This window comes from Puntigrus tetrazona, unplaced genomic scaffold, assembly GCF_018831695.1.
Source record: "Puntigrus tetrazona isolate hp1 unplaced genomic scaffold, ASM1883169v1 S000000002, whole genome shotgun sequence".
Classification (NCBI taxonomy): domain Eukaryota; kingdom Metazoa; phylum Chordata; class Actinopteri; order Cypriniformes; family Cyprinidae; genus Puntigrus; species Puntigrus tetrazona.
This window is the reverse complement of record NW_025047682.1, coordinates 644,331-667,582: the sequence shown is the minus strand read 5'-3', so window position 1 is coordinate 667,582 and position 23,252 is coordinate 644,331. Positions and strand designations below refer to the sequence as shown.

At 37.8% G+C, this 23,252-nt stretch overlaps 1 protein-coding gene across 2 annotated transcripts in view; it reads right to left on the bottom strand.

Moving 5' to 3' along the window:
- msi2a (musashi RNA-binding protein 2a) overlaps nt 1-23,252 on the bottom strand; it is a 115,339-nt gene that overhangs the window by 47,935 nt on the left and 44,152 nt on the right. For both annotated transcript variants that reach the window (XM_043229343.1, XM_043229344.1), the window contains exon 7: nt 1,607-1,655. In XM_043229343.1, the coding sequence (XP_043085278.1) occupies nt 1,607-1,655 (49 nt within the window). The remainder of the gene's footprint in view (nt 1-1,606; nt 1,656-23,252) is intronic.

The following is a 23,252-nucleotide window of genomic DNA, read 5'->3' as shown; positions in this document are numbered from 1 at the left end:
CACCGCCGCTTTAAAACTTGTCCTCCTACACGCAGAGTCGAAATAAAAACCTAGACTAAACCACCTCTCACCAACGTGTCAAAACCACCTTCTGTCAGACGCTAGCAGGGTGTTTGACAGGGAAATGAGGGTTTGGATTACACAAGTGTTTTAGATGCCACACTGAAATATGTGAATTACTGCAGTAAACAGAGGACCAAAGAGAGATGCTCCCGCAAACTTCTTACTTAACAGTTTGGAAGTAATACTGTAATTATGTGATGTGCATTGAAATGATTTTGGTATAAAGAATAAATTTCATCTTTTTTTTGTCTATTTTCCCTTTTTGGCCTTTTTTTTCCCACAACCAACTATCCAACCGTCTATCTATTCATACACTGTACCTATCTATCTATCCATTTACTCATATACCTATCTATCAGTCTATAGTCTATCTATCCAACTGATCAATCTGATCAATCCAATTATAAACCTCTCCATTTATCTATCCATCCTTCATTAATCCATCTATCCATTCATCTATCCATCTATCGATCTATATACATCCTTCCATCCCTCATCTTTCTATATATCTATACTTCCTTCCATCTATCTGTATCTATCCATCCATCTCTATTCCCATGTCACACATCTCAGAATATGTATCGATAAGCCCATTATTAAGGCTGTTCTGTTATTAACAGCTTTCTGATTTCCACAGGAAATGTACATCTTTTCACACATAATGTCACAAGCTTCAAGATTGACAAGATTTCACAACGTGAACGATATCATATACAACTGTAAAAATACCATGCAATAAAGTTAGTTTGCATGACGGCATGTTATTGCAAACTCAGTGTGTGTTCTGGCAGAGCGAGGGCTGTATGGCCTTTGGGTATTCACTGTAACAGCACACAAACGTCTCACAAAAGCAACCAGCAGAGCCCTGATGAAAATCACACCATTACATCTGTAATTAACAGCATGAAATCCTGCCACAAAACCCCTTCAATGTCTGAATAACATCCCTGATCCATGCGCCCACAGGAGAGCCAATGCACGTTCCCACAATGCACTGGGGCAGCAGGACTGATGGAGCTTTGGAGCTCAATTTCCAACACAATCATCCTCATTTCAGCCTGAAAATGCCAGAGAGATTCTGCTGCAGTCTCTTTAGTGAAAGGAGAGAGAGAGTGTAAGAGAGAGAGGGAAAGAGGGGGAGAAAGAATGGAGGCGGACAAAGAGCGTCTTTTAACAGCAGTTTAACAGTCACCTGGAGGGCATGAAGGACACGAGAGAGAAAGGAGACCGTAGTGTAAAAGAACGTGTGTATGTGTGAGGGATATGCACTCCTGCAATCTAAAAATCTCACACATTTACTGGCTGCTTTATACATATTTACTCTCTCTTTTTCACTCTCTGAAATGTTCTGTACTGTACTTTCTTAAGTAAAAGCAAATTGCTGTATTTAATATAGGACACAAGGTATACTACACCATCAAACCCCGTATTTATAATGATTATCGATGTAAAATCCTTATATAAAGAAAGACAAAAAAAATTCATAAACGTTTAACCCACATTTTGTGGCTGGCATCTACATACCATGATCAAATGGTCTTACCTCTATGTCTGTTTGTAGTTTTGTCAAACATTAGCATGGCATCCTCTACCTGAAAAACACAACAAAACATACTCATGAGTCAAAATCACTTCAACAATTAGCAAAGTCATTTGAACACCTTCTTCTATAAATAAAATTAATTATCTAAGCTAAACGTGTATAATACATCATGGTTCTATAAAGTACAAACATAAATAGGACCAGATCAATAATAAGAAGATCAGATGTCAAGCAGAACCTTTTGATGAAAAACATGTCTGTCGTAACTAAAAGTTTCTGTGGAGTATTGCTCACAGGACAAATGCATGACAAGAAACCTTAGTATGACGCAGGCAGATTCTTAAACGAAAACACACAGAATCCTGCAGAGACACACAAGAGTCCAGAGTAATTTGCCCTTCATGACTCACACACAAGAAAAGAGAGGGAGAGAGAAAAGGAGAGAGAGAGAGAGAGAGAGAGAGAGAGAGAGAGAGAGAGAGAAAAAAGGAGAGAGAGAGAGAGAGAGAGAGAGAGAGAGAGAGAGAGAGAGAGAGAGAGAGAGAGAGAGAGAGAGAGAGAGAGAGAGAGAGAGAGAGAGAGTTAGTCTCAGGGGGAGACAAAGCGGTCCATGTGTCCATGCACTGCCTGCCTCCTGGATACGGTCGCTAGGTAACATGAGGAGTTGTCTGAGTGTAAGAGACAGACTGTCCGGCACAGCGGGGGGCCCCAGTATGAGGCCGGTGGCTAGAAACACACACACACATACAGGGGTCGTGGTGTGTCTTTAATAGAGAGGTATTAAAATATCATAGCAGCAGGAGTCAAACCTGCTCCGCCCACATAAGCCCCACAGCCAACCAATATAAGCATTCAAATAGACCTACTGTACAGTACAGCTTCCACCTGGAGCAACGCGGGGTTAAACACTCTGATTATGGGCGAAATGAAAACAGACATTTCTCTGAAAATATGGGTTAAAAGCTGCAAGCAAAACTGAGCCTGATGCTCTCAGAGCAAACCAGCTCAGACAACAGCAGACCAGGCCATATCATGCGCTACTAGTCCAGTCTGTGATGTCATTTACACTACCTGACACAGCTGCGTTTAAAATTGAACTGGAAGTTAAGTGCTGGGCGTCCAGTCAGAGGAGAACTGACCCCAACTGAGTCTGGTTTCTCCCAAGGTTTTTTTTTCTCCATTCTGTATGCATGGGGTTTTGTTTCCTTGCCGCTGTCGCCTCTGGCTTGCTTGGTTGTGGACCCTTAACTTCTAGTGATTATCGTTGAATTGACTACAGAGACCGTCTCTGCATTTAATAAGAAATTGGTCACTCTCGTCATTATACATCCCTGTCATTATACATCCCTGTCATTATACTGTACAGTGCTTTGATGCAACTTGTGTTGTTAAAAGCGCTATATAAATAAAAATGATTGATTGATTGATTGATTGATGTGTCTCACACATCACATTACACCAAACCATACCAGTCTGCATCACACCGTATTTTACCAGTCTAGTCTACTCTATTGCATTTCATATCACACACATCATATGTTAAACCAGACCATATCATAGCCTGCAAAACCAGTCCAGTCTATTACATAAGACACATTTCAGACCAGACACCCTTAGATCAGACAATCAAGACTAGTCTAACAGTACCACACCAAGCCACTCCGGATCATATCATACAATATATCAGATCAGATCAGTCCAGTCTAACCTATGGTAGTGCATACAAAAATTACATATTAGACGAGACCTTATTAGACCAATCCAGCCTAGTTGAACCTATATGAACTGTAATTCATATCATATCTCAGACTAAATCAGTCGATTCATAATTCATCAGACCAGCCTATACAGCAACAAACCTGATCATATCAGTCCAGACCAATTAACTCAAGTCTATGGTAGTTTATATATGGTGTAAAGATATCAGACCAGACCATATTGCACCATACAATAGCAGTCTAGTCTACACTATTAGTTCATTATCATAACACACATCATTATTATATCCTCATACCAGCCCAGCATAGTCTAAATCGGCAATCTAGACATATAATTCTTACATAAACATCTGCATGCAAGCAAGCATCGGAAGACCTCAAAACATGCTGATGGAGTTTAAGAGTGCTGTATACTGTCCTGGACACACACACAACAGCAGAGAGGTTTTGAGAAGATCAGAAATGCGTCACACACCAGTAATGCACATTGAGCTGGTGAAATCAGTGTAGCGCTCCAAGTCTTTTCTAAAGTGTCTGTCACTGGACTGCTGAAATGCCTCTCTGCTTCTATCTGATGGGAGGTTAAGGACCTCTTCTCACTCTCTCACACACACACACAGACACACTTCTCCTGCTCCTGAAAGGAAAGCTGAAGAGGCAGACAGAGCTCTTATCGCTCTTAAAGGAGAAGAGAAACTCTACTGGATTCTCTGGACTTTCTTTAGTTGAAATAAAGGAGAAATGTCCTCTATCAGGAGTTGAATGTTACAGAAGCTTCCCTCACACAGGAGTAACAGCTGCTGAAACGCCCCAAAATGTTTTAAAACATTTGCAAAAGGGCAAACACATTCATGCAGGTGAGATCACATTCGAAACATACCATACAGACAGGAATTATGAATAATTAAATCAAAGAATCCACAGCAATAATAAAAGAGAAGAGAAGAGGAGGAAGAGGTTTTACAGCCCAGGAATGATCAACCACACGCAAAATCTCTACACCTTTTGACCAATGAATTTCCATGATTCAACCATGAACTCTCCAGTTCTCATTTATGATTACTGAAGAAGGATTTAGCATTATCTTCAACATATTGCAACTTAAGAAAAAGAGAATACAAAGATATTTGTTCTTGAATACAAAGAGCTTAATATAATTAGAAAAGCAAGCCTAAGTAGATTTTTAGAAAGGTGTTACCAGTTTAAACTAATAACTGAATTCACACTGATAGGTCCTCCACGACTGTGAGGACTTTGAATTATACACACAAACTCTCATGAATGTTTGATTAGAAAGGAGAGCTCTGAAAGACTGCTTATAACAGATGAGTCACATGCACTCTGAAAATGTCAACTCTCTTTCTGTGATTCACAATCTTTCATGAAACTTTCAATTATCAATTGTGAAGCATTGTCCTTCAGTTGTGCCTCTGTTTGGTAGACTTAGCGCAGAGATGTTCTGAGCAGGGAAGCCACAAATTCAGGAGGATTTCAGTGATGTGTACTGGGTTGTATCAGGAAATCCAATTGCCCAATATTATAAACGATAAAAAAAAACAAAACTGATTGATGGCTTTGCTCATTTTAAAATATTTCCAGACATTTTTTTGTCCTAATGTATGTATCTTCTTTGTATTAAAACATATTCTTAATTTATAAACGGCAGTTTATTACTGTTAAATATATATAAATATTATAAAAGTATATAAATACTGCTAAAGTAACACTGCCTGCCACATGCCACAACAGGCTGGAAGTTGGGACCACACACACAGGCACAGAGGATTTCTACTGCAGTTTGTATTAAATGTAGATTAAGTATATGTGTGGATAGAGAAAACCCTCACTCTCCTCATCCTCTAAAACTCATTCGCTCTCTCCAGGGATTGCAGCTCAAACATCAATAATTCACCTTTCTCAAAGAGAAACACATTTATGATTTGTATTTGAAATGGAGTTACAGGAGATGTAATCCAGCCTGACCGGGCTGGATATTTCAGAGAGGCCCAAGAGATGAGAGTTGAGGAATTCCCTGTCTTACTGGCTCAGGGTGAGAATGTAACGCATGAACGAATGAGCTCTCATCTGATCCGGGATCAGGTCACAGAGCTCTGCAGAGACCGCACCACATGCATCTGAGACACAGAAATGCACTTCCTGTGTGGTTTTGTACTAAACGGTGTACAGGTGGAACGCAGCACATTAAATGAACATCTACATGTAGGGCCCTATGAAAGTGGTTTCATTTTTTCCCCAAATTGCATTTCTTCCATTAAAATTTTCTGGATTTCATTTTAGACGTTTCATTAAATATTAACAGTCAAAGGCATCTCTTCATTATGTCTGATTGATTGACAAATTTTATATTTTACTGCATGTGTATTTACATTTGTCTGTTAAATTATTGTAAATATTATTTTAATAATTATATTACTAGTAATATATACTATAAATAGTACAAATAGACAGAATAGAACTATATATAGGTATTATAAATAGTCTGAATATAAATACTTATTGTCACTTTATGCATAACCCTCCTTTAACAATGTTTATTAACAAACTGTTTCTTTCTATCTGATGTTTGTCTTTCTTTTGTTGCATTTCAGAATAAAAGCTGTTTTTTTGTGTCTCTTAGTGCATATATTGTATTCCAACATTCAATTTGAGCCTGTGTGCGTACATTTTCAAATACCGTTGATTTTGACTGCTTGCTAGAGAAAGGCTCTAATGATGCATCACAAGATGGACATTACGAGTGTTTTCTCTCTTGTGGTAATCAATATAGAGACACCGGAGACTGATCCTCTAGAAAAATCTGCTGACCATTTTAACTGCCAAGTCGGACGTGACAGAAATTACAGTTCTGCGAACAGACTCTCAAAAACATAGATAAGACAGATTGCATTCAAACTACAGCTGCTGCAATCGGTTATTATGATAACTAATCTATCTTTGCTTAAAATAATTAATTACTAGAACAAATTACGAAAAAAAAAAAAGTATGGTTTCCTCTCCTTTCCTTTGACAGTGTTAAGAAACATCTGCGGCTCTGTAACAGCCATGTAAATATTCATGAGCCCTTGGCTCTTCAACCAACCAGGGCAAGAGATGAACTGATGCATATTCTATAGCAGACCTTGGCATGTCCATTGTTACCAAGCTGAGGAAGGGCAGGGATGCTCAGGGCGAGGGGGTTGGGCAGATGAGTTCTCTCAGAAGGGACAGGTGTGTAGACAGAGACCTAAAGCAACAATCCATCAGGACGTCAGACAGAGCTGCCACGGAGGACAATTATGGGTCATTTTTGTTAAAAGGCGGTTAATGTATCAAGGCTGTGCAGAAACTCACAAAATCCATCGCATAACCTATTGTAAAACTGAAAAGAATCTCCTTTTAGTTACAGAAAGGTACTTGGAGAAATGGGAAACATTTTTATCCGCGAGAAAACGGTATAACCAGTGATTGCTTCATTGTTACACTTCGCTAATCAGGTTGTCTTTTTTTCCTTTTTATAAACATCCCCCACACGCGCTCTCATTCACTTATCTACACGCTAATTATATTAATCAACAGAAAAAGCGGTTAATAAACCTGCTAATTGCTATGTAAATAAGATCCTCCTGACACTAACCGTGCCACAACAACTTTAATTTAAATAAATATAAATATGTCAGTATTCATTTAGCTCTGTGACGACTGCCAGCGAGAGGCAGAGCAGCCGATATCAGCCCTCCCCTCCTCCCTCCGGCCCCTGCAATCTATTCATCTCATTTTTCTTCATTCCTTTGCGAAAGCGTCTGACAGCATCCAACAGCCTGAACCGTCTCCACCAGCAGCAGCCAGTAAAAGCACATTTCCATCAGAGCTGACCGATCGATAGCAGAGCAAAGAAACGGGGAAGACAGACTGAGAGAGGTGGAGAGAGACGGACAGGAAGAGGGTAGTGACAAACGGGGCGATGAAAAATGTAAACCTTTTTTGAAAACTTTTATATTTAATGAATATGTCATTTCTTTTGCTGGCAACAACAGCTTTAAAAAACATTATTTCATTTTAATGCTTTTCATTAATACAATTTGTATATTTAAACATAAATCATTAAACATAAAAAACTATATTTAATATTAAACCTTAATGAATGTTTGAAGTAGGCATAAATGTAATCAGTGAGTTTTAGTTGAGCATGAATACAGACTGTAACAAATTAGCAAATGCGTTTGAATTTTGACTGTGATTTTAAGCGAGTGCTGTGCTGTTGCGCCTGTCTGTTTGGATTTTTCCATGAGATTTCCGCCACACATACAGAGAGACTGAACGTGTCTCTGTTAATTTATCATCCATCATCATTTACATTTAGCTGCATTAGATCTAATTAAACCTGCATCTTTCCACATCGGATGTTAAAGTAATGGCTTCTGATCTGTTTGCAAGTTGATGACAAGCAAACCCAGGAGCCAAAGCTGTTTTTTTTTGTTTTTTTTTAGCTGTACAAAACAGTTTGACTACTTGAAAATCTGGTTTAAGAGCAATCAATGACTGACAAATGAGGGCGTTGTTTTCTGTTGGCCAGAAAAAAAAAAGAAAAAAAAAAAAAAAAAAAAGTTTACTAACCTTGAAATGTGATCAAAAGCAAATCACGAAAGATTTTGGACCATGATCACACCTTAGATCTTCCCATGTGATCAGATCACTCAAAAATATGGTGTAAACAAGATAAAAGAGATGACCAGAATTAGAGAGCAAATGAAATGCAAAGACATAGTGAAGTGAGGGGAAAGAGATGGAGATACGGAGAGAGAAACAAATAAAGAAACGGAGAGAATTACAGCTGAGACAAGAGACAAAAAGACACTGAGAGAAAGAAGCGAGACAGATGGAGAATGAGAAAGATGGACGGGGAAAACGGACAGATGGAAAGAAAAAGAGAGAAAAGACAGAGATGGAGAAAGAGACTTAGAAACCAAGAGAGGTAGTGTGGAATAGAGAAGCAGAGGGAGAGAGGGGGGCTTTCTGTCATTTTCTATGTAATGAGAAAAGTAATGGCATTTTTACTCTTTTCTCTCCAGACTGTGATTGGAGGTGAGGGCCACACAGAAATTCACATCAATCCTCTTTTTCTCTCTGGCTCTGGTCAAAAATCAACAAAGCTGCCTATTTAGGGAATATTTTCAGCCAACATAAGCACAAACTTAGCATGAAGCCAAAACTGTGCAGCCCTAGAAATCACCAACGTAAGGAATTAAACGTGTTCAATCGAAAAAAAAAAACATTCAGAGATGGCATTCAAAAGTTAGGGGTCAGTAATATTAAATTAAATCAATTAATTAATTAATGAATTAATTAAAATATGATTACTAAGCAAGAACACATTAAACTGTTAACATTTAAAAGTGACATTTACAATATTACAAAATAATTACATTTTACATAAATAAATGCTGCTTTTACTTTCTATTCCTCAACAAAAAAAAAATCTCAGAATACTGAAAGAACATTTTGATATTACAGAATATTTCGATTTGACAGAATATTCTAGAATATTAAACAGAATATTTTAATAATCACAAAATTGAGCAGCACTGCTTTCAGCTTTTCTAACATTAATAAATATTTCTGAAGAGCCATGTGACATTAAATATTAAAGTAATGACCACCAAATCAAGAATAACATACATTTTAAAGTATACTAAAAACAGAAAAATTTTATTTTAAATAAAAACATGATTATAATTAAAAATATTAGATATAAAAAAGTGGTGTAAATTCAACACTGGCTCCACGATTCAATTAAATTAAATTAAATTAAATGCAATTATGATTATCATGTCAATTCAATTCAATAATACGATGCATCACAAAGCATCACGACAATATAAAATAGATTGAGCATTTTTATTCGGGTATATAAGCAGGCTACATTTTAAACCAATTATGTCACTTGTTATATTATTATATTTATTATTATTATTATTATATTAATATACAATTAATTATTGCTCATTCAAAGCAGATCTAAACAAAAAAATTATAAGATACTTACAAATGATAAAGAAAAAACACTAAGTATCTGGGAGTGCTTTAAGTAACAAATGTACCAGACAATCATAGTTAAGGGTTTTACGAGTTATGTGCACGCGTCTCACAAGCACATATTCTGTGCAATGAAGCCAGCTGCATTCGTCTCCAAACACATGCCATATGAGGGGAAAAAGTGAAGCTCAGATTTTAAAAGAGAGAGTGTATTTTAAAACTGTGTGTATGCAAATGACGTCATAGGCTATGACTGATTATGGTCTATTTAATGAATTTTGTCACTCCTAAGCACCAGTGTATACACACATGAAAAGTACTGAAGAGGTACAAGAGAAAAAAGCTCAATCCAAATAACCAATGATTGTTTTTGGTAAATTAAGCAAAACTGAGAAATACTATTTATTTTTTACTATCAACTCTAAACATTAACTATATTGCGATGTAATGTAACAGCCATTGCTTCCATCTAGCATATGTGCATATATTGCAACTAGTGCGGTCAAAATTAGCACATTCATTAAAATTATTTAACTGCGTTAACATTCAGCCGTGACAGCTCTTAGAATTAGAAGTCAAAAGAAAATTTGAAGAGTTAGAAGTCAAAAACAATCTAATTGTGATGTCTAACAATTACCAGCTGCTGTGATGTCTGTTACCTGTATTTAGATTAGAGTTTCGTGTTTGCTAACTTTATTCAATTTCTGAGTATTTCTGCTAAATGTAACATATATCATAATGGGTCTAGGTGAAGATTGTTTTAAGTTAAATTAGAAGTTATTTTAAAAGTCTAATAAATGTTCAAATTGATAGTTCTTGATTATAATGTAATGTTTCATGGCTATAGTCAAAGGTTAAATATTATGGAAAAGTTTCTTATAGGGAAAATCAGTATTACATGGTATCACATTGCCTTTAGTCATAAAAAGAGGCCATTAAACAAATAATAAAAATATGTTGTTTGTACATTAATTTGAAGATTAAATGTGAAATTATTGCAATATAAAAGTATATTTAAAGTACATTTAAAAACTTTAATATAAAGTGAAGGATTAATTGCCTTAAAATTGAGAAAATTGTGATTAGTTACTAATTGTGATTAGTTTTTTTGTTGTTTTTTTTAAATCAATCGTCAGCATTAACTGCAACACTGAAATTAAAATAATAATAATAAAAAAAGCAGATTCATGCATTATATACATACTCAGTCATATAAAAAGGTAGCTGCCTCCTCTCGCTAGGATTTAAAACCTTTTCCATCTACAAAACAGATCTCTCTCCACCTGCCCTCTTAAACACAGCTAAGATCCTTCAAGACCTTTAAGAGGATCTCCATTTTATCAGAGACCGTAGATACGTAATAAGGTTCCAGACAAAGCAAAAATAAACTGAATCTCTCCTGTGTCAGTCTGATAATCTGCTCTAAAATAGAAATGCATAAAGAGCTTAAGAAGAAAAGAAATGAATTCAATTATATCTGCTTAATTATATTCATCTCCAGTGTTTTCTTAGAGATTAGTTCCTAATCTCTTTTAAATGCCGTTTCAATAATATGACACATTCCATCACGATAGAAAACAATAGCTAAATGTCAGTCAAATCTTTTTCTTCACCCTCTTTCACATGCAGGCAAACTGTGCCAGCAATTTTTTTAATAGCTCATGGTAGACACGGGAGTTCTTATTTGAATCCGGCAAGACATTGCTGTATTTATTTCATCTTGGATTAACATGACAGCTAGTTTTGTCAGGGGGGTCTTTAAAACGACAGAGAGGAGCCGTTTGTGCCGCTGTACAGTAATTCGCACCACTAATATACGAGAGATGTTGCTTTCTCTCCCTTATAGAGCAGAGCATCAGAAGATAAGCACAGAGGAGGGAAACCTCTTTCTCTGTCTGTCTTCAGTAGTATTTTCTCTGCTCCTGAGGCGGTGTGTAAGTTTCAGATCTGTCTGTATGTTAAATCACACGCCATGTGCAACTGACACAAAAGCTCTTTCTGTGCTGAATAAATGCATATAGATTCTACTGAATTTCATTGGATAAAATGCTCATTTGTTGCTGTGTTGAATACAATCTGCACAAACCTCCAAACACTGCTACATCCTGCACACGCCACAGACTACACTACAAACACTTCAAACCAAATCTAACCCAAAACATACAATGTGTGAAGTCTCTGCAGAAGCTGCATTTAACCTACGTGATCAAAACATTGTGCATTGTGAAATATTACAACTTCAAACAAAGTGTTCTGCTTATATATATAAATATATATTTAAATGTCTCTGACATAAAAATTTCAGAGACTGCAAAAGCTGTCATTTAACATTATAAATATCTTTGATCATTTGTTTAAATGTTCGGTGTATTCTTTCAAATAAAATATAATTTTTTTTTATCTTGCTGACCCCAAACTTTTGAACAGTAGTATTGGTTAGGCTTAGTTTGTACTGTATATACTCAAACAAAATAGGCAACATAAGTATGCATTATAATGCATCCAATATCAGCCAATATTTACACAATTATCAACAACTTTAAAAGGTACATTGTGTAGATATCAGTATGAACAAATGTCAACATCGATGTGAATAAATCACTCTTATGTCAGATCAACACTGAAGGCAGAATCTATGAGATCAGATTCACACATAAAGCATGTGAGATCACAGTCTGCTCAGGTGTTGAAGTAAAAACAGGTCAGTGATGAGTCTACGTCCACAGGTTTGTGTTGTAGTATGTGGGAGTGTGTTGTCTCTGTACTCATCCTGATAAGATGTAATTCACACCCTCTCAGAGTCCACCACGAGCAGGTTTATCATCCTCTAACACCCCCAATTACCATGACAACATTACAATTCTCCCACCAGACGACAACAGCTTTAACCTGTGTCGATTCCTCTTTATTTTATACACCGTGTAAGACTGACGACTGTTAGACTGTGTGTGTGTGTGTGTGTGTGTGTGTGTTTCCCCAGGCCCACCCACTGCTGGCAGCAGCTGAATGGGTTTCAATGTCTTTCATCCAAGATTTATAAAAACACCAACAAAACAAACAGGGTTTACTGGCAGGACAGACGTTCAGAAAATGACTGTGGCAATGGGAGGATTATATTGTTCTCTGAAGCCTGGCAGCTTCCAGCTCTAGATGCCAGTAAATCATCATCTGTTTATCATTTAGAAGCTAAAGACTCTAATAACGATGACAGACATCAAAAGAAAGTTTGACTTTAAAAAAAGCTGACGGGCTAAATAAAAGTAAGGAAGTAAGAAAGGAAGGACTGAAGGGGAGAAGGTAGAAAGAAAGAAAGAAAGAAAAAGAAAGAAAGAAAGAAAGAAAGACATAATCAGACAAAAACACGGTCACTCAGGAACTACAATCAGCAGGTGATGTCACTTGAGGATGGACACAGCAGGAAGCCAATCACGCATAGCAGGAGAGCTGTCAATCACGACGTCCAACTGTGCACAATATCAGAGGGCCTACAAGACTCCTGTCCGCTCAGTGTTAGATGGGCCGTGTACAACAAAATAAAGCTATTACGAAGTCAACTATAATGATAAAACAAACAAGCATTATTAAAATATGAATAATATGTCAGCACCAACAGCCTTGAGGTTAGTGTGTCGACATATAGCAGCGACATAATTTTTTGCAGATCCTGCTCCCCTCTCTCTTCCCAGTAATGTCCTGTTGCCTCTCTACTGTCCAATCTGAATAAAAAGTCATAAAAGTAAAAAAGAGAAGGGACAAAGTCAAACATCTTTCTTCTTCCAAACTCTATCTTTCTGACTACATCATGTTGTGCATAACAACCATTAGTCTCTCCCCTACAAAAACATGACAGACATCCCAAGCATCTCTAATATAGAAACACTGAATTTAAATATATATATATATATATTTATTTTAAAAACTGATTATTGTGAATAATTCACACATTCACATGTCATTAGACGAAACGCATGTTTCAGAACATCTGAAGCCCAGCCAATGTGTGTGAACGCTTTCCAGACGTTTAAAGGTAAATTAGCGAAGACCAAAGCAGAACATTTTTAAGATCCTTTTCCTCTCTGTTGGCTTTTTTCTTCTCTTCTTAAAGAGAAGTCCTCATCTCAAGGCGCACGCTTGCATCTGGCCCACTTCTGTTAACCTGCTATCAGAAGGGGCGGCTTTCAAAGAGAACGCTCTGTGCTCTGAAGTTCCTTGCAGATTAATCTGAAACATTAAGCAAATGCTGCATAAATTGTCAGAGTAAAGCTAAGAGAAAGAAAGCGAGAAGACAACGGTGGCCCGTTGACCTGAGACGGAGAAGCACAAACCCCCAGAGGAGCGTTCAGGCTTCAGAAAGCATAACGGCAGAAAAAAGGTTTTAATATGAGAAACGGAGAATGAAGAAAATTAAACTCTTGTATCCGTCTCCATGGAGCTCCAGACAAATCTCAGTGTGTGTTTTAGGTGTGTATGTGTATTTTAGGAGCATGAAGCTGTGTGTATTTGAGGTTGTGTGTTCGATGCAAGTTCATCATAATAATGCTCAGTGGAATCCGACTGCAAACATGTTAGCATCACTATTACAGCAAGCGCCAAGAACTTCTGTTTGGATAACCTGCAGAGAAGCAAACGACTCCCTCTGAAACTAAGAGAGAGAGAGCGAGAGACAGGCTGGTTGCCAGCCTCATATTGCATTTGATCAGACATCCACAACACGCTGCCAATATGAATAAAACTCATCCAAGCTCATCCTTTCCTTACAGCGTCGGATCAATCCTTCACCACACACCTCTGACAATAACTACACATGATCCACACGTAGAAGAGAGGATCACAATATTCCAGCATTCTTTCATCTGAGATTAAAGCTGCTTTTCCTTGAGGGAATCACTAAATCACAGGGTTTCCTAGGAATAAAAAATATTAATTTCTTTCTTTTTCTTTTTTGGAAAGATAACGGCACATTCCAGCAGAAAATTCAAAGACATAATCCTTACAGAGGCCCTTTTTTTTTTTTTTTTTTTTTTTTTTTTTTTAACTGGACAGATAACACCAAATTCCAACAGAAAACTCTAAGATGTAATCCTTAGAGCAGGCTTTTCTTCTGAAAGACAACACATATTAAAAAAAAAAAAAAAAAAACCAAACAAACCAAGAGCTAAACAACAACTCAAAGAAAGAAAGGGAGAAGGTAGATTAGCGTGACATGAGATTCTTTAATGAAAAATAAGCTGTACAGTTCTGATCGAAAGGACTAATGGCTTTTATTGATCAACGGCACAGATTTTCTCTCTCATCTCCATTCGTAACTGACATCAGTTTAATTCAACTCAATTAAAACAACCTGCACACAGGGTTTCTCTAACACCACTGAACCGGCTCTACCCACCATCTGCCTACGCTTCACATCATTACCTCCTCTCCAATCCAGCGACACCTGACAACACCTGATGACGTGACCATGGAGGACACAGGTGAGACAGGCAAACCAGCACCAACTCTGAATTCAAGCTGTGGCCCTGAGTTTATCACTAAATTACATTAACACATTTGTGGTCGATAACATTTTAAATACTTTTTATATCTATTTTATTATTAAGTTAAAAGTTTGATTAAATTAATCAAAAGTGATAACTTGGAAGTAATTTTTTTCCCCCCAAATGTTTATCAAAATCAAATCCAAGCTATGAATAAAATACATTTCAGAATTAACCTTTGCTATCAGATGAATAAAATACATTTTGGCATATGCAGAAATTATACAGGTAACAGATGCAAAACATTTGGAAGGTAGTGCATATTGCACAGGTGAGAACCTGATATATGCAAAAAAAAAAAAAAAAAAAAAAAAAAAAAAAAAAAAAAATTATGTTGAAGTTCAAACTAAGTTGAAAAAAAAAAAAAAAGTTCTGGCATGAAACTCTAGATGGTGTAGTCCGGTAGATCTAACTCAGAAACGTAATTACATCATTATCGCGTGTCTGATTGTTTCTCTTCTCTATCGTCATGTGATAGAAGTCTTCAGTGCACTTTAGAAACCCTCCACCTTCCCCAGGTCCACCTGTATAGATCTAGTACAGGGTGATCATGCATGCTAGGGGTTCCAAAACTTTTCCATTCCACGACCCACCTCGACAACTATAATCTATTTCGAGACCCAACAAAATGTTTGAGATCATTTACGTTTTAATTTATAGAAATTAATAAGTCTAAGACATATGTCCATAAAAAAATGAAACACACTCACTTACACAGCTATACTCTTATTTCAACTCCTTCCAACTCCTTATATCTCTCAGAAAGATAGACAGTTCAAACGGATAAAAAAAAAACTGGCTGAACATACATGAAACAGTTTTCGTAACATTTGAATCTCAATAATAATGTGGACAGAAAAAAAAATGCTATTCACATTTAAAAATATTTTGAAAACCCCAGATATGTATGCTATAGGGTTTACTCATGTTATATGTGCAGCAGAAATATTTTTTACTCCTCCAAGATTCATTCCTCCAAGCACAAATACATTGTTGTGTACATTATCATGCCAATTCCTCCGAGAGCTGTCATGACAGAAAAAGATTTATATTAACCAAAGGCCATCATGTGATCAATGACCCCTCGGAAGCTTTTTATGTGAAATGTCTCCAAATGTGTATTTTATTTATATAAATGACATATAAATAAAATGTTTTCTTCCTCAAGGTTGGCCCCTAAAAGGATCACACACGTATAGTGCCTCAGTACAGCTGTCACAAGAGAACAGCTTTAAGAAGCTTCTTTAGGTCAGGGGGTTGAACTCCTATCTTACCCGCTTCCTACGTCCATCAGGAAGCGCTTCAACCCCTCTCCTCATTTCCTGCGTCGGCTGAAAAGAGCCCGAGACCTCGGGCGGGCGGCCATCTGTTCTCTCGCACAGACACAGAGGACACATGAAACTCCCACAGCTGTCTGGCCTGATTAAAGTACAGCACAGCATCTGCACACAGAGATCAGATTCATATACACCATTCGTCTGCTCTGCGGCACGTCCCTGACTGTTATACTGTGAAATATCAGCTCGTCGAGGAGTCAGAGCAGTGAGCTATCAGATTCTGATGGAATCGGGCCTCCGCTGAGAGAGAAAAGACTCTTCGTCACACTTCCTTGTCACCCCGGAGAAGCGGGGCATTGTGGGACGGCTGACATGAACACACCAAATCCATAATTCATGAGTCATGCTGAACAGCCTGGCAAACATGCTGCTCGCAGCAACGACAACCCACCGCTGAACTGTTTCCCTGCGAGAACGCTTCCCCCGTCGGAAGCGGAGCGGGAATTGTGCCGTGCGTCGAGAGAATGAATGAATATAAGCGCGGTTGTTGTAAACTTGAGATCTCTTCCTCTGCAGCTGCCGCCGTTGACTTGTGAAAAATCACACTGCTAAATGAAAGCGGACAGACTGCGACTTACGACTTTTTTTTCTCCGCTCGTCTTTGCGATTGCACCTTTTTACAGACCTGTGAATGATCAAGAGCATCAATACAAAGAAAAAGACTTTCATCTCCTGACAGACAGAGAGAAAGCGCATTGTATCATCAGTGCATGGTAATTGTACAAAGCCTCCCTCTCCTCTCTTTGATTTCCGGCCGCTCTGACCGCTCTAACAATCTCTCTCTCATACTCTCTGTGCGCTGGAGCTCAGAATCGGAGCTTTACCTCAGTACACTACAGTTATTACGAGCAAAGTCGGGCACTTCCATAAAGGATATGACCAACTCCAGCCCCAAACACAGCTGGGGAGACACGAGATGTCAGCTACAAACCAGCCCAGGATACATCAGAAATAATCCGCTGAGATCACTGCCTCGCTTTCATCCAGATCCTCTCCGCTGAGGTCTGATCTCCACCTGACATCTGTAATACGGAGAATATCAAGAGAGAAACTACAAAAAAAGCGTGTTTTCAGTGTCTCATTCTTTGTTGCATCATCACGGACCAAACCTCACATAGTCATGCCCACAGACCACCAACAATAAACAATTCATAAACCTGAATTTTATACAAATAGAGCACATTTTTGTTAATTAATCAAATTCGGAATCATGATACCAGGTTTATACGAAGAGCTTATTTGCAAAAAATTGTTTTTAAATGTCCAAAATTCATAAATATAATTATAAAAATTATAAATAAATATAATTCCAAATGAATTAATACATCTAAATAAATGAATTTCAAAGATGGCTCCAAGACAAAGGTAATGGCCGGACAGTTGCACCACATGATGTTTTGACACATTGAATAACATAAAAACATTTTTAAAAATGTGTGTGTGTGTACAATTTGCAAATAAGTGTTTCTCTGACTCTGACTCTAACAGGGTTTCCACTCTTCTGAGAATTATATTCATATCACATTTGTCAGCCCCTAAATGTCACAAAAGCACAGCAATGAAATAAACTTTATAAACAAATCTAGTCAATGCACTCACTGTATGGTCAATTTCCTGAATGCATTGCACCTCTACAGTATGGAAAACTGATAGGGCTGCAGAAAAGGATCTCCAAAAAGCATATCTGTAATTTCATTTGAACACCCAGTTCCGGTGTGAGAAAAGGGCACTGGAGTGTAAACAGTCTCGCTGACGGACTGAAGCCTGCCGCCACAGCCGGCCACTCTGCAACCATGGCAATTAGGGCTTTTAATAAGATGAGAATATTGCTGATAAGAATCAATTAGAGGCCTTTTAACTGAGGAAGAGCTGAGAGAGTCCCACTCAGCTTAGATCAACACACTCTCAACTCTCACAGGAATCAATCAGGGACAATCTGTTTTCCTAGTTAAAAATATTGAATCACCTCAGAAGCCAATACATGAGGGCTCTCAAACTAACGGCTCAGAGTTAAATCTGACCAATAAACAAATTTTCATTTTATCCAGGCTAAAATGCAAATGTAAACAATTTTCAAAAAGTAAATATAAAACAGCACAAACCTCTCAAAGCACTGATCAGAGCTAGATGGCACTAAAAGGCAAATCAAATGTTCACTCAAAAGTTGTTAAAAGTGTGGACAAGGGGGTCTGAAGCTTTTGGAGGGCATGTGGCTCTAAAATGATCCTAGTACTAGAGCAGGAAAATGTGTGTGAATCTACAGAACATTCCCTCCCACCGTCAACATCTCTGTACTATATTGATCACCAATAAATGCATATTTCATTTTTGGTGGCTGTTTTTGAAAGACCAACTTGAAGTAAGAAGACCACATTTACAACCGAAAGCTTACTGAATAAAAAAAAAAAAAAAAAAAAAAAAAAAATGCTTGAAACTCTGCCCTCAGGATACGGCTCTCTGATGCACAAATGTTTGGGGTACTAGGTTTCACAAAGAAAAAAAGTTTGATATATGCTGCTACCACAGCATCCGAAACCTGTCTGGTTACTCCCTGATTAGAGCAAGACCTGTTTTTGTCTAGCCCTTCAACTCCATCAAAGGCCCACTTGCATCTTGAGGTGGGTTGATTATGTGCAATTTTGCAATGTTTTTATCTGAAGTGCAGACATCCAACAGGAACAGACCACCTGAAAAACCTGAATATAAATGTTTTGATCCTTTTCAATTTTTTGCTTTGATGCGACCTAAAAAACAGTGCAGAATCTTAAAGATACCGCAGGGATATTGATGCGTATAGTAGCTAGTCCTTTAGTTATTATTCATTAGAAGAAGAGTCATTCGTTTCAGGAATCAGGCAGCACTGGTTCTGATCTATGCATGTTTTTGATTCACTAAAAAGGAACCGGCTCATTAGAGTCATTTGTTTGTGATCGCTCACAAAGATATTTTTACCTAGCTGACCTACTCAAAGTTTTCCTGTTCTTATAAAAGGTCGCTGTATATATGTCTGAGATTTGTACACGTTTGCAACCACAGTGTTCAGTTAATAGCGTTAGGATTCAGATATGGTAATTCTGATGAAGGCTGTCAGTAATAATAGCCGCAGGCTGAAAGAAGATGCTGTTAACAGCTCCGGTTTCTCTTTCCTTTCTGCATGCAAATATTAGACTGATGGAGATAATGCCAGGGTATATATTGCCTACGGTAGTTCGCCCCGTCTCATCCTCATTCTCTCCCTGACTCTCATTAAACATACACAAACCAGCCAGTTTACTCAGAAAAAGCTCTTTAGAGTTGTCTGACATGGTTCCCTTTTGCTTCTGATCTCTCAAACATATTGATTATAGTAAAACAATCAGCAAACATCTGAACATCCATCTCCATGTCTATAGTGTGGAGGAGAGTGCCGTCTGTCTGGCCTCTCCTCTGACTGCTCTTGAAGTGACTTGCTAAAGAGAGGCTGAGGGTTCTTCTTCTGAGAGAGAGTGTTAAATCAAACCCTTTGAGGAATCACACAACACCACCCACATAGCAAACAGCTTAACAGAGCAACTCACGGCTACCATTATTGACATGACTGTGTTACATCCTGATTTAACTCCACCAGTTATAAGGGTGTACAGAACACAATGTAAGAATAAACACATCTCTCTCACACACACACACTTTACTTTGTTTTATACAGAGGACAGTGAGTAGTGGCATTCACACGTCTTATGTGTGTTGCACAACTCGCAGTCAAATGTCTCTACACTCTTCAAACAGATGTAAAAGTTTTACAGACAGATCGATCAATATACAGTATTAAGGAAAAGACAGAACAATAATGGAGTGTTAAAGAGGACAACAGAGATATATAAAGATATTCTGATAGACTGATGGCCGACTTTGTTCTTACACAGAAATGTGCAAATTATATAGGTCTAGTTTCCGGTCTCGGCTATTTTTAGCTGTACAAAACAGTTCATTTTACTGCTTGATGCTAAATATTTGTGTTTTATGTTATTATAATGTATTGTCTTAATTATTAATTAAGAAAAAGGTGGATATATTTTTCTATAGATAATATAGATAATTTTTCCAAATAAATAAATAAATGTATTTTCCCCTTGTAAATATATATTTATACAATAAATAATAATTAATCCTATTTAATATATAAACATGACACATTTTTCTTAAATATTTAAACATGCGTGTGTGTGTGTGTATATATATATATATATATATATATATATATATATATATATATATATATATATATGTGTGTGTGTGTGTGTGTGTGTGTGTGTGTAAATATATGTAAATGAAAATATATTTTTTTTGGAGATAAAAAAAGAGAAATATACAGAGAAATGATAAAATAATAAAGTGACAAACAAAACAGTATATAGAGCGAATGACAGGATGTCATTAGAACAGACAGACAGAAAGAACAATAGGTATATAGAGAAACGTCAATAAATACAATAAAGCAGGTTTCCATGTGTGGTTCCAGTAACTTCCAGAGATGCAGACACGAGCTGTGTGTTAACCGAATGTCTCATCGCTGTTCTCCACTGGAGCTGCTCATCCATTGCACGTTTATATAGACACCATTTAAGTCACTACTGTAAGCGGTTTTGTGAACAACGCTTTTCAAAATCCACACCTGCAACTAAATGTGGTTGTCAATCCCAATAACTGACAGTGCGAATGTAGCCAGAAAGAGAGAGAGGAAAAAAAAGTCAGATTTTTAGTTGCGTTGATCCCAGCAGGAGACAGAAACAGATGAGAGCATGTGACCTGCTGATGTGTAATTGTTATGAGTGTCTGTCTGCTCGGTCTGTGTGTCTGACCTCTGGCTCAGGTGTGCCCGAGGGGACATTATGTCTGTGAACTGTGCGATTAAAATGGCGCCCTGTCGTATCCAGCCCCGTATGACGGGCGTCAGGACCCTCCGTCACCCGCTGAGGTCACACACAGGCCCTGCTCTCATTCCTGGCCATGTGATGATTTCATCCTCAGGCTGAGATGCATCATTCAGTGCCTCTCGGGGAGCAGATGGCAGGATGAGAGGGGAGGGGCCGTTTCCCCAGGAACGAGAGAACCAATCTCTCTCTCCCTCTCCAGAAAGTGAGACTCTTCATCTTCGCTCTGCTTGATGAGCCTTTAAGAGTCTTAAATGGGTTTTTGGCTCTGTGGCTCCACAGGAAGCAGCCCACCTGAGTCCCAAACGACTCTTCTTTTAAATGGCTGCTCTATTATCAGTGCTCAAGTCAAATTTTGATGTGTGGATCATCTTGGGGTTCTTCTCTCACTTTTCTCATTGGCCAAGTTAAGGGTCTCCGAGGAGGCCCGATGGAAATCTGACAACCTTACCTTCTAGAGCTCATTTTCATCCGATCACACACAAAGCTGTGTCTCCGGCGCAGTGCTGGGCCTCTGTTGGTCTAGCACAGCCAGATTTTTGACAATCTGCATAAAGTCTGGTCTAGTTTGCAGCTCGCTCCTGCCAAGAACTGCCTAATTAGACAAGAAACAGCATCTAACCAACATGTCAAAGGACACAGCACACGTTTCCCGTATCTAATGTGTGTGCAATCTCTGTGGTCAGAATTTACATCTTTTTAAACATATTTAGTGCTTATTTCACAAAATATACAGTTCTGCTTGAGGAAATCTTGCATGAATGTTTTTTTAAAGCCACAAACCTTACAAGTGTTGGCAAACCAAGTTTCAGCCCATCAGATTTAATAAACACAGCTATGTCTGAAAGCCAAAGTCACATGAGAGACAGAGAGAGAGAGAGAGAGAGAGCGAGAGAGAGGAGAGAGCAGGTGTGTGTAGGTTTTTCTCTTCCACAGAACACAAATCTCTCATCTCTGCAACAGCATGTGACTGTTTTGATTGACACGTAGCCAGAACAGTTTCTTAGATACAAAAGTTTTTTGTTATTTACACATACGTAAAATATAAACACACACACACACACACACACACATATATATATACATATACACACACACACATATATATACACACACACAGAGAGAGAGAGAGAGAGAGAGAGAGAGAGAGAGAGAGAGAGAGAGAGAGAGAGAGAGAGAGAGAGAGAGAGAGAGAGAAATAGTAAAATAATTGATACTTAGAATAACAACAATAAAATAATTACTAAAATCCTAACAAATTCAAATGAAAATATCTAAACTCAAAATATGAATTATGACCCATACTACCTCAAATATACTACAATAACAAATAAATAACTACTATTATTATTAAATATATGTATTTGTTATAAATAACTAAGAATACATTTTTGAAATTTTAAATGTTATGCATTCAAGGGACATTTATTAATAAAATAAATGCGGTCCATTTTGGTTAATGTCTTTAAATTCTGTTTGAATGGCATTTATGCAAAGAGGACATACTGAACATCTATCTGTGTGTTCCTGTTCATCAATATGTTCTGGTCAAACTTTCCCACTTTGTCTGTTTTGAGCCCTGCCTTGTCTCCAGGCCTCTGTGAAATCAGACTGCCAGGAGCGAGGACCAAAAGAGAAGAGGAGCGCATTCGATATGTCCTCCCGTACAGGCCGAAGCCCAAATTCAGCTGTGGACAAAAAGGACTGTGGAAACACAAAAGAGCCGGTGCCGAATTTTAATTAGCCACTTAAAGAATGAAAGATTCTGCTCCCAGTTGCCCTTGCCTTCTTAATGACAAGGAACTTTGAGCAGCTTTCCCAGGCACTCTGCCAAAACACTCAGTCTATTCTTTTCTCTCTCTCTATCTATTCTTTAATTAATCTGCTTTTCTCATTTGTAAGGTTTTGTTCCAGCAGCTTCACTGTTTGTGCTCGGTGAAAGAGAGAATGACTCTTCAACACAAGAGAGAAAACTCCAAAACTCTCTCTCTCTCTCTCTGCTCTATTGTCACTCATGGCATCCTCTCTGTCAAAACCATCTGTTCCTGGAGACAATGGTGTCATGTCTGTGAAAAACAGCCCAATTCAGGGCTTTATTTCATTGGTCGTAAAGC